General features: G+C 38.4%; 2 protein-coding genes across 7 annotated transcripts in view; one reads left to right on the plus strand and one right to left on the minus strand.

Annotated features, from left to right (window-relative positions):
- Window positions 1-7,245, plus strand: part of amn1 (antagonist of mitotic exit network 1 homolog (S. cerevisiae)) — a 21,519-nt gene extending 14,274 nt beyond the window's left edge. For all 6 annotated transcript variants that reach the window (XM_077516074.1, XM_077516070.1, XM_077516071.1 and 3 more), the window contains 2 exons: window positions 6,315-6,365; window positions 6,439-7,245. In XM_077516074.1, the coding sequence (XP_077372200.1) occupies window positions 6,315-6,365; window positions 6,439-6,572 (185 nt within the window). In that variant the 3' untranslated portion in view covers window positions 6,573-7,245. The remainder of the gene's footprint in view (window positions 1-6,314; window positions 6,366-6,438) is intronic.
- Window positions 7,246-8,883: 1,638 nt separating this feature from the next.
- On the minus strand, window positions 8,884-10,543 carry etfbkmt (electron transfer flavoprotein subunit beta lysine methyltransferase). The gene is made up of 3 exons (XM_077518028.1): window positions 10,128-10,543; window positions 9,931-10,061; window positions 8,884-9,259 (listed from the first exon to the last, which is right to left on the minus strand). Exons 1-3 carry the CDS (start codon window positions 10,391-10,393, stop codon window positions 8,901-8,903), a joined length of 756 nt encoding a protein of 251 aa, XP_077374154.1. The 5' UTR covers window positions 10,394-10,543; the 3' UTR covers window positions 8,884-8,900.
- Between the last annotated feature and the right edge of the window lie 5,958 nt (window positions 10,544-16,501).

Below are 16,501 nucleotides of genomic sequence, written 5' to 3' on the forward strand. Positions count from 1 at the left end.
TATCCGGGATTTTGTTCTTTCGGTCACGACCCACAGCTCGTGACCATAGGTGAGGGTTGGAACGTAGATCGACCGGTAAATCGAGAGCTTCGCCTTTTGGCTCAGCTCTTTCTTCACCACGACGGACCGATAGAGAGTCCGCATCACTGCAGGCGCTGCACTGATCCGCCTGTCGATCTCTCGCTCCATCCTACCCTCACTCGTGAACAAGACTCCAAGATACTTGAACTCCTTCACTTGGGGCAGGATCTCATCCCTGACCCGGAGAGGACACGCCACCCTTTTTCAACTGAGGACCCTGGTCTCCTCAGTATTCACTCCTAAGTATTTAAACCCATTTGGACACTGTTTCAGTGGATGTACAAGGATCCAATAATCTTTGACTTTCCTCTATCACATGAAACAACCTGCGAACATTGTCAGAGCCCTGCCATTTCTTAAAAAATCCTGTCTGGTCAGGATGTATTATTTTAGGCAAGACAAGTTCCAATAAAGCTGTCAATTTAGAGATAATTTTATAATCTACATTTAATAAACTTAGAGGGCGGTAAGAGCCACACTTTTGCCTGTCTTTGTCAGGTTTAGGCAGCGACGTTATAGTTGCTAATTCAAGAGTAGGTGGCAAAGTTTGACACTGTAGGGCTTTCTTAATCATATTTGTCGATGGTGACAGCAATTTATCTGAAAAAGTCTTATAAAACTCAACTGAGAAGCCGTCAGGACCTGGAGCCTTCATGCTTTGCAGATCTTTCAACGATAAGAGCACCTCCCCCTCTGTGATATCCATCTCCAGCCCTTATCTATCCTGAGTACAAATTTGAGGGAGAGGGATAGTCTCTAGAAACTGATTCACATCATCTTTATTGTTATGATCGGACTTGTACAGTTTTTCATAAAAGTGTTTAAATTCTTCTTTAATCTCTTTTGTACCAGTCAGTACATCGCCTTCCTCCGTGACAATAGTGGGAATGACTCTGTCGGAATCTTCCCTCTTAATTTGCCAAGCAAGAAGTTTGTCTGTCTTGTTGCCATGTTTGTAATAATGATATTTGGTCCTAGCTAGAGCAGCCTCAGCCTTATTGGTACACAAGTTGTTATATTGAATCCGTTTTGATGACAAAGTATTAAAATTATTCACACTACCATTCTGAGAGTGCTGCTGTTCCAATAGTTAAATCTCATCACCCAATTTTAGTAATTTTTCCCGGTTTTTCCTTATGCACTGTCTTGACATAATACTGCCCCTCATAAATGCCTTAAAATCTTCCCAAGTAGTCGCATGAGAAGCTGAATTCAGATTAGTCAAGATATTCATCGATCTGCGTGTTCATAAAAGACGCATATTCTGGATCGTTTAACATAAAAGTCTTAATTCTTGTCAAGTAACATGGACAGATGTCACGAAGGACGGGACATTAACGTGAACTGATGTGATGTTAACAACAGTTGATGATGATGTTCAATGATATGTCCCGTGATGATAGAATGATAGGTGTCATGTTACACTGTACGGCAGGTATGTCAAACATAAAGCCCGCGGGCCGGATCAGGCCTGCAAAGGGGTTTAATCCGGCTCGTGAGATGATTTTGCAAAGTTAAAAAAAAATTATAATTGTAATGTAGGACTAATTAATCAGCTGGCCACAATCAAAATATATAAAATTTGTAACTTCACAAGCAGTCCTCAGATGAGCAATGCAACTTGTACGGGGGAATCGTCCTGGACGTCATTATTTTACACACAACTTAAAGTTACGGTTTGTTTTATCATTATTATTATTATTATTATTATTTATTAATTAATTTATTTTTTTTAAATCTAGACCGACAAACTTGTTAAATACGACACAAATTCAATTACTTGTAACAAACGATATGACAAGGATTAGCGTCCTTATAACGTCATTAACTGCCCCATGCAACGCATTCTGGGATATATATATATATATATATATATATATATATATATATATATTCGGAACAATATGATTACAGTTGAGCTCCGTAATTTAGGGCTGGCACACAAATAGCGAAATCTGCGTATAATTGACGGCAATAATTTTTAAGTTATATACCGTTATTTTACCAATGCGGCCCACTTGGTAATATATTTTCCTCCATGTGGCCCCTGAGCTAACATCAGTTTGTCACCCCTGCTATTATTATTATTATTGTCAGGTGATATGAGATAGCCGGGTTGAAAAGAACAAATAGCATAATACAAATGCCTCTTTAAGATAAAGTTAACTTCGCTAACATTTGATGTAATTTAAAAGCCTCATCACTGATTGATAATACATAATAGTTAGAGCTAAGCAACAGCCAAGCAACAAAACACACACACACACACACACACACACCCGAACACGCACGTAATATACAGGAATAGGAAACTAAAGTTTAGGCCTGTTACATAGTCACATGAAGAGAACATTTACAATCATGTTTTTATACTCCTTTATATTGTGGAGTAAATGGTCATATTAATCATTGATGGTGTTTTCATGGGCAAACGATGTAAAGCTTTGGAAAACTTTTATTCAAGCGTGGAAAAGTCATGGTTAAGAAACAACTGGGGGACTTTCCTGAAACAACTCATGGTGTGGTGGGTGATTCATGGGACTTCCCACCACTTCAGTAAAATCAACTCGTGGTGGGTGAGTCACGGGACTTACCACCACTTCAGCAAAAACAACTCGTGATAGACTTGTTCAGCTGACCAAGTGGAAACAAGCGTGTCTCTACACGTCTCTACATGCCTCTACATGATTCTTGAAGATTCGGCTAGACCGCCCCCGATGTTATAAAAGGGCTAGGCTGAAAGAAAATCATTGCAAAATGTAGGAGCTCTTCAACGGAGTGCCCTGTAATTCGATTTTTACAATTTTTTTTTTTTTGTTTTTGTCCTGGCTGCTCTTTGCTTTTTGAATGACTTTTAACAAGAAAGATAGAACAGGAATTTTTTTTTTTTTGACAAATTACTTAAAATCTTTTTGTTAGAATATTGGATTCTTTTCCCCCAATTTTATTATATTAATGTTGAGCTCGAGATCAGAGAGATCAAATAGATCAGAGAGCCAGATTCCTCAATTTTTCCCTTTAGGCTGTTTCAGCCTAAAGGCCATTTGACCTTTTTGTGGCTTAATAAAGATTAACTACCTGTCTTAACCACTCGCAAAAAGAATACTTCTTTTCCAAAGCTTTTGTCCTTTCTTTTATTTTACTGGGTTTTTCATCTAACATCTAGAGATCAGGAGCAACCTATGAATTGTGAGTATTTGGGGTTTAGCCTATATTGAGAAAGACTTAAGTAATTGTCTTTTATTTCTTAATCAGTATATATTCTTTGTTAAATAATTTCGCTTTGCAGATGCTTTGAAAACCAATCATTTAATAAATCAAGAGACACAATGCTCATCAGGATTATTTTGTGTATCTTATCTTTAAGCATAGATTTCCTCAATCCAAACTTTCCCTTCCTGCTTTAATTTCTTTAAAACACAATCTATGAGAAAAAACCTCCCTTGTTTATATTTTTTAACCGAGTTCAATTTAAACGTAATATTTCTGTTAACAAGCACAGCAACACCCCTCGCACTTGATGTACAGCAGTGCTTCTCAATTATTTCCTGTCATGCAGGGGCACCCATAGCCCCTCCCTCTGCACATGCCTGACCCTTATGTTTTTAAATACTTTTAGTATCATTTCAGTTAGTTCCCATGTAAATGACAGACTCTAATGTCGCTTTTCTATTAACCGCGCACACAAACTACCACACCACACTGCACGCAACCACACTACACCGCCTCCATTGCTTTTCCATTACAGGAGGAGCGTGGCGGGAAGGGATAATTTGAACTGTCCGAAGCCAAGCTTACACTCCCGCAGTGCGTGCAGATCTGCCACAACATTTCACGGGTGGCAAGTCGCGCCAATGTTTAACCATATTTACAATTTAATATGGGCCACCATGGATGATATATTGCGATTCACGACCGGCTTGCGACGCTATTTGTGAACAGAGAGCTCTGCCGCTGGAGCTCTCGTTCAAGTGAATGGGAACACACGACCAGCCAGCGTTGTGCACTCAAAATGCGCAAAACCTTAAATTAAAATGGGTAGAAAAATATGAACAACATTTGGATTGGATTCAGGATTTTTTTTATTTTATTTTTTCTGTGTGAGTGGTACGGGGTAGTAATAGTTCAGCCACAGAGATGATGGATTTGTGACGTTTCAATGATGCGACGTCTTTTTCAGATGCAGTCTCCAAGAAAATATCATCTAGTAAAAAATAAAATAAACATTTTCTCCGCCTCTCTCCTCTGTCAATCTCCTAATTTTATTTTTTGTATTTTGGGGAGACGCAAGCTTCGAGCAAGGAGCACGGATGTTGCAAATAGAGAATTTACATTAGACACCATACCAGGGGTAGGGAACCGTGGTCCTCAAGAGCCACTGTCCACTCTTAGATGGCTCCTTCCATCAACACAGCTGATTTGATGAACAGGGTCGTTATCAGGCTTCTACAGCGCTTGCTGATGAGTTAGCAGTGTTAGAGGAGGGAGACATGGATAACAGGCGGGACAGCGGCTTTTGAGTACCAGGGTTCCCTAACCCTGCATTATACCCTTCTCTGAAGCCTAAGGACTGTTGACTGCCAGCCCAAATCCCATTTTTAGATCATCAAGATTGAAAGTGGCTCTTTTGTAGTTGAACAGTCACAAAGCACATGAAATCCGATTTTTGCGATTGAAACCACATGCGGGAGGTAGTTTCATATCTGATTTGAACAGGATGTGTCTCAGTCTGATCAGCTCAAAACACTACGTGTGCAAAAACCCAATGTGTCCTCAGTCAACAACCAATCGTTCACTGCCCAGCTGATTCCTCGCATACTCTGCAGTAAAACGCCTTGACGGCTCCACTGTCTTTGCCGCCAACTCCTCTTATGCTCAACTGGAAATACGATAACAGTTTACGTTACTTACACTGAAGCCGGTCTCGCGACCCCCATCAGTTCTTCACATGCGCAACCGTAAATAGTAAAAAAGTGCCCAGCCGTTAAAAAAAAAAAAAAAAACGAAGAAAAAGAAAACAGCTTAACGCGCTTGTGACAAACAGGAAGTATGGAGCAGTAATAGTGACACAATGACATCAAACAGTACACGTGTTGGGCATCGCCTCCGTTCGACGTTGTTGCTACAGCAACCTGTCAGATGGGTCAATAATGTGGCTCAGTCTGAGCAGGGCCAGATCGGATTTGGAAACTTGCTAAAACCGGTCTGGACGGTCCGTGTACTTTTCGGCCATTCGTTTTTCCTTCTGAAGCAAGGACACGGAAAACGGGAAACAAACCGATTTCCGTTTTTTTGTTTTGATGTATATGAACAAATAACGGGAAACAAGTCATCTCCCGTTTTTGTTGAAATATAAATGAAAATGTAAAACGGGAAACGAGCCCTTATCCGATGTTCTATTATGTGTTTATTTAGCACAAATCGGGAAATGAAATGTGGCCGTAAACCGTTTTTCTCAAGCTGGTTTCTCCTTGACCCGGAAGCCAAGCCCAAAGCTTTTGCGGCGCGTCACTGCTGCTGCTGCGGTGGTAGCTTGCTGCCCCTTCGTGTCTATTTCGAGGTCCCTGTTGGCGCCTATTCTTCGGGACTTCCAAACATGGCTTTAAATGGCTATCAACTTGATAGTGCAAATGAAAAATAACGGCAGGACGTCTAGTGAAATCGCTGCACATCTATGTAGCCAATTTGGCCCTATAAGAGGACTTTCAGAGAGAAATGTCCGAAGGTGGCTCTCACATCATTGTCTGTCAGAGGCCTCAAATTAGACACTAGGGGGCAGCAAGCTTCCACTACAGCAGCAGCAGTGACGTGCCGCAAAAGATGAACGGCTTCCGGGTCAAGGAGAAACCAGCTTGCGAAAAACGGTTTACGGTCACATTTCATTTCCCGATTTGTGCTAAATAAACACATAATAAACATCGGATAAGGGCTTGTTCCCCGTTTTTCATTTTCATTTTTATTTCAACAAAAATGGGAGATGACTCATTTCCCGTTATTTGTTCATATACATCAAAACAAAAACGGAAATCGGTTTGTTTCCCGTTTTCCGTGTCCTTGCTTCTGAAGGAAAAACGAATGGCCGAAAAGTACACGGACCCTGGACAGTCAGTCCGAAAAATCGGATTTGAGGAGGAATCTGATTGGAGTCAGATATGCCTGCAGTCTGAATGCAGCCTAAGTAAACCTATTTAGCAAAAAAAAAACAATACTGAACAATTTGCAATTTCTTCCAGATGAACCTTCCTCTGATTCTGAAGGGAAACGCCCCAATATGAAGAGCAGAGGTAACTCATTTAAAAGCATGCAACTTTCTACAATGTGTTTTTATTATGCTAATCAGTGTGTTTCAATATGCAGTGGATCTAAGGAGTCATTTTCCTATAAAGGAGTCCTCTTCTTTACAACAACACCGTGTGTCCAAAAGCTCTGGTGTCTTTGCAGAGTATCAGAAGAAATACATGCAGAAGTCACAGTCCTCCAGTATTCACTAGTAGTTAGAGAATGCTTCTCAATTATTTTTTTCTGATGCCTACCTCAACCACCTGAAGAAGAAAGCCTTTTGTACAATCTTAAAAAACAAACAAAAAAACCCCACTTTCTATCGCTTGTACAATTTGTCAATAAAATTGTTGCAAGTACACCTTTGCAAAGGAGCTAATACTCCTTGCACGCTGTATAATGAGTGCCACTACCCAATTACGAACCGGACATCGCAACACGCCCTCCCAGGGGGACCCGTACTCATTAAAATGATTCATTTGAGATCCTTTTTGATTCTCGTTTTGTATCATTGCAAGAGTCTCACTTTGAACGCTACACTGTACAAGATGGATAGGTCGTAAGCTTTTTGCTCGTGACCTCATTTACATTTGGAAATATACATGTACGTGTATACGTATACATATGTATACGTATACATTTTTGTACTTTGCCATGTTAGTATTTTGGGCTAATGTTTACATTTTTCACCTTTTTTACTTGATTGGAACGTGATGGTGATGATCAAGGGACCTTGTTTTACTTGTTTGTAGAAAGTAATTAAGGTTACTGTTGGTCTGTTTTTATTTTTATTTTGAAAGGTCATTTATTAGTTTCTTGTAACCAAGGAGAATAGACAGGAAATGTGCACTAAAAATAAAGTGATTGTCGTTCTGGTCAAAGTTACAGATGATGTGCGTGTTGATTTTACTCCGCGAAAGTTGTCACAGTATTCCTATGCCTTAAAAATGTCACAACCAACAGTTACTTCAACTCTTGTTGGAAAAGTGTACAGTAGCCACCGATATACCTTACATATTTTATTTTTCTACTCTTTGTTTTCTACTATATTTTTGTAAATTGAATAAATGATGGCATTTTTCCAAATATGTAAAAGTTCAGTTGGTCTCTTATTTAAAGTTTTACAGAAAAGTGGTGCTTTGTTTAAGTTGCCTTTGTCTTGTGAAATGCTTTGGTATGCAAGAGAAAACTCCACTGCAGACGTCGTAATAATCAGATGACCATCAAATGTCTCTGTTTCAATTTTCGTTCCTGCCTCCAGCAAATTCAAAACAACACCTGGTTCAGTCTCAGCCCTGGATGAGTGTTTGTTCACACATACAAACAAGCAGACCAACGATAAACCTGAGCACCAGATTTTGAACTGAAGCCGATGCAGCAATCAGGGCTCCTCCCTTGCCCTGATTGGTGGACCGTGTCGGGGAAACGGTCCACCAATTAGGGAGGAGCGCTCATGAAATATCAAGTATCATTTGTTATGAACTAGTTTCCTCGGTGGTCCCTGTGGCTTGTGGGGGCGAACCACATGATCGAAAAGTTGTTGGTTATTGTGGGAAGGCTGACAACATTCCCACATATGTTGTTGAGATTCTTTATTCTTACTTATTATTCCAACATATGTTATTGAGATTATTATTATGGGAATGTTGAGAGCTTTGAAACTTAGTGCGGCAGCTCATTGAACAGAACAAACAGGAGGCGAGGGTTCAAAACCCGCCTCAGACTGGCTGCAGATTAGCTTTTTTTTTTCCATTTATCGTTCATCCTCAATTTCTCATTTGTAATTTATAATTTATCTTTCATTATTCATAGCATACGTTTTATTTAATGCATTCAATTTAATGTTCAATGACACATTAACTGGTTCAGCAAGACAATTACATTTCACAACACTTCAATGATGACAGCAAGTCTCCTGTGGGTCAGTGGATAGAGTGGCAACGCATGGACCAGTAAACAAGAGATAAAGGATCGAATACCACTGAAGACTGGTTGAATTTCAACTTTTGTCTTTTCATTTATAATTCATCTACAATTGAACATTTCTAATTTTCATTTTTTTTCCCCTTTCATTATCATTTGTTTACCACATATTTAATGCATTCAATTTAACGTTCAATGACACATTCAAGCATTCGGCGAGACGTCCCTCAATGACATTTCACGACACTCCAATGATGATAGCAAGTAGCAAAATAAGTTTTGAAAGGTATTAATTGTTCATGAAATATAATGAAATTAATACATTTATTACAGACAAAATCTCTTCTTACTGTTGAGTCAAGTATCCTTTTAAAGTATGGTGCAATGTGATGTGCAATTGCAATAAGGATATGCAACACACAAGTAGCTTATGCAGTTATAATGCAAATGTATAGTTAAATATATCAACTGATTCGGAATATACAAATTGAATGTAAAATTATGTGGTGTTCAACACAATGGCGAACCATGACCATAACAGTCTTTTCTGTCAATACTGATCAAAACTGAACAAAATTCAATTAAAAAAATAAAATAAAATGCATGTTAATACAAGTTTATTTTAAGGTAAGTTGTTGATCATAGCACCAAACACTGCTGCAGGTTAGACCGTAGTTCTCCTCTTGCACTTGCTTGGGCAGCTCAAATTTGGCCAACTTCTGCATGAGCCTTTGAAAGTCATGCTCCTTAAACTGGGCTCTGCCAGGATCTCCAATTAGAACTTGACTGTTGTGGGCTTTTATGCAGTGTTGCAACCAAGCATGAAGGTTGTGGGCGAGGGCCTCGTCGTAGAACATGTCGCCAAGAAGAATCAGGTCAAAGTTGCCAGGATCTGAACCGATCATGTTTTCTGTCACACAAACTGGGGACTCCAGACCGTTGAGCTCGAAATTCATGCAGGTTGCAAGTGTGGCAACTGTGATAGAATGAAACATATTTAGAAATGACGTTCATTTGCATCCATCTTAATGTAGAATCTGAGGGTCAACCATATAAGATCACACAAACTGTTTTGACTCTGTTGTGGTTCGTTCGGTAAATTTCAGCTCAGGTCACAGGTTTGCACTGCTACATTTTCAGGACACACTATCCTCAAATTAAGTGCATGTGTTGTGTGGTCAAAATTGTTGGTACCTTTCTGTTAAAGAAGAACTCCACAATTTAGTCTGTTCTTTTTTTTTTTTTTTTTTTACTTCAGTACAGGTGTTAGAATAGTACCTCTACTTTTACCAGTATTTTATTTATTTATTTATTTTTACTTGGGTGTTTTTGCCACATCTGCCTGCCCACGATCAAGGCCTATTTGATGATGAGGATATCATTATATTCCAATCCGAACTGAGGTACTTTAAACATTCATCTATCTACCACTTATCTTGTTCAGCGATACAGTTGAGCTGCAGTACATCTTATTCTTAACTGACTGAGCAAGAGGTGAGGCACACTGGTTGCCGGGCAACCTCAGGGCATCAGAGAAGGATATCCAAATGAGAGTCATCGGCTGTCATCCACTTCTCATGTTTGTGTTGATATATTTTATGCACGAGATAAATGGGACTGCAAAGGAACGTTATTGACAGTGTTCACCAGAGTCAATGTCATTAGCGACTACTCGATTGGCACCACACAGTTTTGCAGCGATGGCCGAAGCTCCACAGCCACTTCCCAGATCCAACACGGATTTTCCCAAACATACTCCAGGATTATCCAAGAGATACCTGCAGGTAGAAAGTTTTAGCAAACAGCAATAAACAAAAATGAACATTCTTAAATAAAATGCTTACCTTGAAAGTGCTTGTCCTCCTGGCCAGTATATGGCCCAATATGGGTCATCGAAAGGCCAAAGTTCTGGTCTTTCAAACCAAAACCTACATTTTGGGGTGAAAAGTCTGAGTTTGATCTCTGGTGTCAGGTTGTGATCTTCAACAATATTTGTGTTTTCAGAAATGAACCTCCGAATAGATTCTTCATCCAGGCATTCAGTAGAGAAATACCTGCGTCTAAGTGATTTTAAATAAGACAACCTGAGCGCGCTTACAACTTTAAACATGACGTCCCACCCTTGCGGTGCAATTCATAATAGCCACAGGTCATTTAATAGTGTCATTGAAAAGCTAGAGGAAGAAAACTTTCACTCATAATAACGCATTTAGTAACGCATCAACATCAGAACGTCTTGACGCAGCGCTGCTTGACGGAGATATACATGTGTTCTTTGTCGTGTAGAAACGCGGACAAACTGTAGTTCCGCTTGTGTGTTTTCCCAGAAAGAATGCAATACTGTACAGTATATCCAATGGGGATATGGCGAACAGACTGTCGAATTAAACTAAAATATGCTTTGTTATGCGCTGTCGCTGACAACCTAAATGAAGGTTATTATCACCAAAACATATATAATTCCGATTTTATTTCTCTCAAAAACTTATTTTATTTGTCTTTAATTAATTATGATTACTTAATGACAATGAGTCTTCGACAATCCTTAAACTTAGCTGAAGTACTGTACTGTAAAATATAGTCCAAATTTATAAACAAATAAGTGCAAAATGTTGAGCCTTGACGCCTGTATGTTTATGCATCATTATTGCTTTATGTTACACTGACCCCTGCTGGTCATTTGACTTAAAAAAAAAAACGCAGCTGTGGCAATCTCCTGTATACAATCGCTAACGTGAAAATAAATAAATACATACATACATACATACATACATACATACATACATACATAAATTCCATTCCCTGGATCACAGTGAACAACTAGCAACATCAGACATGCACATGGCAGACAACCCACTTGTTCAAAAACCGAGGTCACAACGTTACACATGATGTAGGTATGTGAGAGAGAGAGAGAGAGAGAGAGAGAGAGAGAGAGAGAGAGAGAGAGAGAGAGAGAGAGAGAGAGAGAGAGAGAGAGAGAGAGAGTCACACCTGTGAAAAACCTGAGTTCATAGCACGTTACACATGATGTAGGTATGTTTACCAAACCAAAAAAAAAGTCAAAATACCTATACAGTATAAAAATAGAGCATAAGATCATTGAATCGAGATTTGTGACGTTAATAAAATTAGCACTAGTTTGTAAGATGTGCTTCAGGATAAAGGGTTTTGTCATTTTGTGCCACTTTTAATATCTGTTAAAGTTTTAAAGGTGATAGATGACTGACATAAGTTGCAGTTACACCGGGTCTTATAATGACAGGCAGGCCAAACATAATACCTGAATAATAATGACATTTTGAGTGAGCTTATTTTATTTTTTTTTTTCTGAGTACCTTGAATGGGATTTTTTTTTTTTAAATCGACATAAGCACTTTGCACTATGGGGAAAATGATGGCCTGTAGTTATTTTTTAATTGTTCAAACGCTTTGTTGTTGAAGGCTTGGTCTTTTATGCATCCATTGACCATGAAATATATTTGTTAAAAAAACAGAGATACAGGAGTTGTATGCATGTTTTTGTTGTTTTATTTAAAATGACATTTTTGTAGTACATTTTGTTAGGGATAGTGTGGTCCTATGTTCCAGGACATGTCCCCTTAAACACATCATTCTTACTTATTTAAACAACAATATAAAACAAACAATCTAATACCTTCTTACTACTTGTACATTATGTTGAATAAGTAAATGGTATTTGTCAGGTTTACCTGTTTGACATCTATTAAATACGACACAAAAACGAGAGAAGACACTCGAGCAGTTCAAAGCGAGGATAGGAACTGACTGATACAATTCACTCCTGCACTCTCTGAAGAATCCTCTCCTGCTGATCATGGATATGCCACAGTTAGTAAACAGGCAATGTTCTGCTTCATGCGCAACTGATGCAAATATAACAATAGTTTAAATGTTGGAGAATTTGATGCATCCTGTTTGCGGTCAAACCCTTTACACTGTTATTCAACTATTGCTTATGAAGTCACACACATCTTGAGTTGGAATAGCAAAATGTTTCCAAAAGATAGTAAGTTCAATTTAAAAACCAAGAAAGGATTCTTGACGAAAACGAAACCATTAGTGTTCATTTGAGCTTTGCAACCAGAAAACTCTTTTATAGTAACTGATCAGTCTAGCTAGTTATCATATTTTAATTGTTAAAACGTTTGGAACTGACAAAGTAAACGATTTTTTTTTGTGTGCATAGATTGAGGTGAAAGAAATTGAGTCTTTAGTTCGGCTTGATGATGCAGTACATGAATGCAGTTATGTGATATGACAGCTCGCTCTTCTGCAAAGTTTGGCTACAAAATATGGTGAAGCAACTACCAGCTGGCTGAATTTTAAAAAAAAAAAGAAAAAAAGTCTGTTTCGTTACAGAAACACGCCCATTACTAATACAGTTGGTGTTGCATTAGACAGATAAGACTGACACTGGCAGCACATAGTCTGAATTCAGGACAAAACAAACAAAACGTCATTTCGACCTATATACTTGTGCAGGTACTACAAGCAGTCCAGCGAAAAGAAACTAAAATTAAGCGAAACAGACTTTTGGAATACATTTCTACAATTGCATTGAGTCTCATTTTTCTTTAATGTTGAAAAATAAATCTTATAATTTAGACATCTTGAACATTTTTGATGAAATTGGATTTAAAATCAATGAGATTATTGCTCTGGAAAAAAAAAGAGAGAATTTATCATTCACGGTTTGAATTAGTTACAAGCCCTTGAGCACTGAAAAGTGGTAACTAAAAAATGCGGCTCACAGGCGGCCCAGGATGGATCACATATTTAATATCTTCATTAAAGTCAAATGGTCCATTCGTCTGCGGGGTTATGCTTGGAATATTTACATAATTATCAGGACCCAGTTCACTTTTGGCCTTCTATTTTGCTTGTATAATAGAGGTCATGCGACTCTTGCTTGTGAATGGAGCCCTGGTGCTCTCCAGTGATTTAGAGCAGAGAACCCATTAGCCATGTTGTCAGATCCTGAAAGTCTCCAAATGCAGAGTTTTTATTTCAGAGTAAGTTGGACAGCACAGTTTGGTAGCATAGCACCAGATAAATACAAACAAAACATCGATTTGTGATACATTTACCGCATAATTAAGAGGTAGAACGACATTCAAGTAGATTTTCGGGGAGATGTAAAAAGGCCAGCAGATAGCGGTAATGACTGGTGAACTTCATCTAGTATCCAGTTCAGGTGTCAGTGTCATTTGCTATTTTATAGGGTGAGCTTTAAATTGATCAATTGCTATTTTAGGGCTCGAGCAGTTGAGCAACGGGCAACTGGGAACATCTGCAGCATTTCTGATAACACAGCCAATTATGCAACACACCACACACGGTGAAAACAAAAAGAGCTGCGTATTGTGTTGCTTTTGCCTGTGACTAATAAACCAGGTAGATTGTTAACGTAGTCAGACGACATTTCATCATATTTTTAAATTAAAATAATCATCACAAAGTCCAATGCTTTTCAATGAGCGGAGAGTTTCCTTTCACCGGGAAAGACCACCATTATGACTTGTGAGGTCATAAGCTCGGAATTGTCCTCTTTTATTTGTAGAAGTTAGTAGATTTTCCTTTATTATTCTGCAAATTAATCACATTTTTGGGGACCTGAACAATTCTGTATATCTGTTTTTTTGGTATGTGCCCTGCTCCAAAGTGGTTTCTTTGTAGTTCAATACTAACTCAGCATCCAGTGGACACCGTATGCTCATAAAGTCTCGTCCCAACTCTGATTGCTGAATCATTTAAATTAGGCTAAGTGGTGTGTGTGTGTGTCTTTTTTTCCTAATAAATACAGTTTGATAAGAAGCCAATGACTGAATTCAGTCAAGAGGTTTATTTAATTGCTCTTCTTTTTATGTATAATTTTGTCCAGTTTTAACTTTGAGGTGGATTTTGCTCTCAGCCCATCTAATTCACCGGGTCTGGCTTGTTAAATGATGCTCATTGGTCGGTTTGTGCCCTAATTGTGACAGTTTGAAGCCTGTCAAATTGGATGTGTGAGATTACCCATTAGCTTTTTCTGTTTTTCTGTTTTCAGCCACCTTGCCAAGTTCATTATCTATCTATCTATCTATCTATCTATCTATCTATCTATCTATCTATCTATCTATCTATCTATCTATCTATCTATCTATCTATCTATCTATCTATCTATCTATCTATCTATCTATCTATCTATCTATCTATCTATCTATCTATCTATCTGATGGTTAAACTACACTTCTCTCCCTTTCCTTTCACAAAACAAAATAAAACAGTACAAAACAAAACACAAAAACACTTATCAGTTACATTTCAAAACATGTGAAATCTTACCATGATCATGACCATGAAGTCAATACCAGATTCTGTGGTGGGTTTTGCAGTTGACCTAAATGAAGAGAATCTTTCATGGGTTGCATGACAGACAAATTCTTTATTCACGCTTCAAGGCCAATCAACAAAATATTAGTGTGGTGCTATTGATCTTTTGAAAAAGGCTTTATGCTATGGTTAAAATGGACAAATACTTGTGGATTATATGCAAGACTGAGGATGAATGTCACACTGAATAATAGGATGCAATCAGCTTCTTATTGTACTTTTATTCATTGCGTTGATGAAGCGAGGTGGGTTGAATACATAATATTTACGTAACTGAGATATTGGTGCACTTTGAAAGTGAAAACATGGTCGATCAATCGTTGACTACTTCTGTTGATAAAAATGTGAGTGAATTACACGTGGTTTCAAGATCACTGGCGGCTACATTTGTGCCGTTGTGGGAGTGAACATAGCCAACTAGCTTTGCAACCAATGGAAGTGAATCCTCTCATTCCCTTTAAATTCAGCACAAGAGGTGCACAGTCTTTTATCACTGCAGAAACAGAAACTGGCTCACTGGAATCCACACAGAATATCAAAGCCCTCAAAATATGCTTCGAAGGAACGGAAAGCAGCCCTCTTCCAAACCGTGTGACCATATGAAGATGATGATGATGATGATGATAATAATGTATGTAATGTTCAACTAATTAATTTTTACAATAACGAAGCGTTCCATGAACTCCATTGTCACATCTATAAATGAAATACGATGACACTCACTATGCATGTGCCTTGAGCATAGAATCTGTCTGCCGGCATCTCCATCAAATTCATCATTATGCTACCTACACCACAACTTAGACCGGCTTCCAGCTGGTCTAAAGTTTCGTCTGTATGACGAAATGTGTGGCTTTAAACTACAAACTCACTCTTTAACACCAATTGATTTTCTTTTCTTTTCTTTTCTTTTCTTTTTTTTTAATAGTGATGCAGAGATGGTGAGATGGTGGATACCTGGTTAGCACATCTGTTTCAGAGTCCGGGCGGTCGGGTTCAAATGTGGGCTGCATGTTCTCCCCGTGCTTGTGTGAATTTTCTCCGTGTAACATAGGCTACCCCTTCTTCATTCAACTTTGAAAAAACATTCATGTTAGGTGATTTGAAAAGTAAAAATTGTCCTTTGGTGTGAATATGAGTGTGAATGGCTGTTGATGGATGGATGAATGATGCAAAGATGATGGTTGTTATCTAACTAATATTGAAATCTGGCAAAGGACTCACTTTGCAAGCTATGCAATGAATCTTTGTGATTAAGTTTTCACAAAGGCATTCAGTTGTCTTGATTTGGTACCGTCAATAATAGATTCACACACTCACGCGCACAAGGCCTCCTTGTTTATCCCATTACAGAATTCCAGAGATGAGTAGTGATTTAGAGCTGGCCAAAAAATATGATTTGTCCCGATAAGCCAATAAATTTTCCTCCATCAGTCTAGTGTTCAAATCCATTAGTGTCGCACTCTCCTCAAGAGGACAGCGAGAAAATGACAAACAGTCCGGAAAGACACTCATTGATCCAGGGATGTGAGAAATAAGCTGCTGCACTGAATGTCATTGACTGAATTTTAAAAGACTAATCACATTCAAAGTTGCTGCTCTAAAAGTTATGGATATATTAATCATTTATGTTTTCATTATTAATAACTATTACTTGTTTGAGCGAAACCCCATCCAGATAAAATGTGCTACAATGGGGTTCAAATAGGGAGCCGGAGGTTTCAAAAAGGAGGTGTACTCAGTGGGGGTGAATATTTGACGGGAGAAGGTAAAATATATAGAGAGAGGAGGGGGCATTCATTTTGCAAAATATCCCTTGCAC

This window comes from Festucalex cinctus, chromosome 3, assembly GCF_051991245.1.
Source record: "Festucalex cinctus isolate MCC-2025b chromosome 3, RoL_Fcin_1.0, whole genome shotgun sequence".
In the NCBI taxonomy this organism is placed as follows: Eukaryota; Metazoa; Chordata; class Actinopteri; order Syngnathiformes; family Syngnathidae; genus Festucalex; species Festucalex cinctus.

Bases quoted from the DNA above. Each gene is read 5' to 3' on its own strand.
- etfbkmt (XM_077518028.1), bottom strand. From the start codon at position 10,393: ATGTTTAAAGTTGTAAGCGCGCTCAGGTTGTCTTATTTAAAATCACTT. The intron at 10,062-10,127 runs GTAAGCATTTTA...TTCTACCTGCAG, and splicing joins GGAGGACAAGCACTTTCAAG to GTATCTCTTGGATAATCCTG. The intron at 9,260-9,930 runs GTGAACACTGTC...ATTCTATCACAG, and splicing joins CGCTAATGACATTGACTCTG to TTGCCACACTTGCAACCTGC.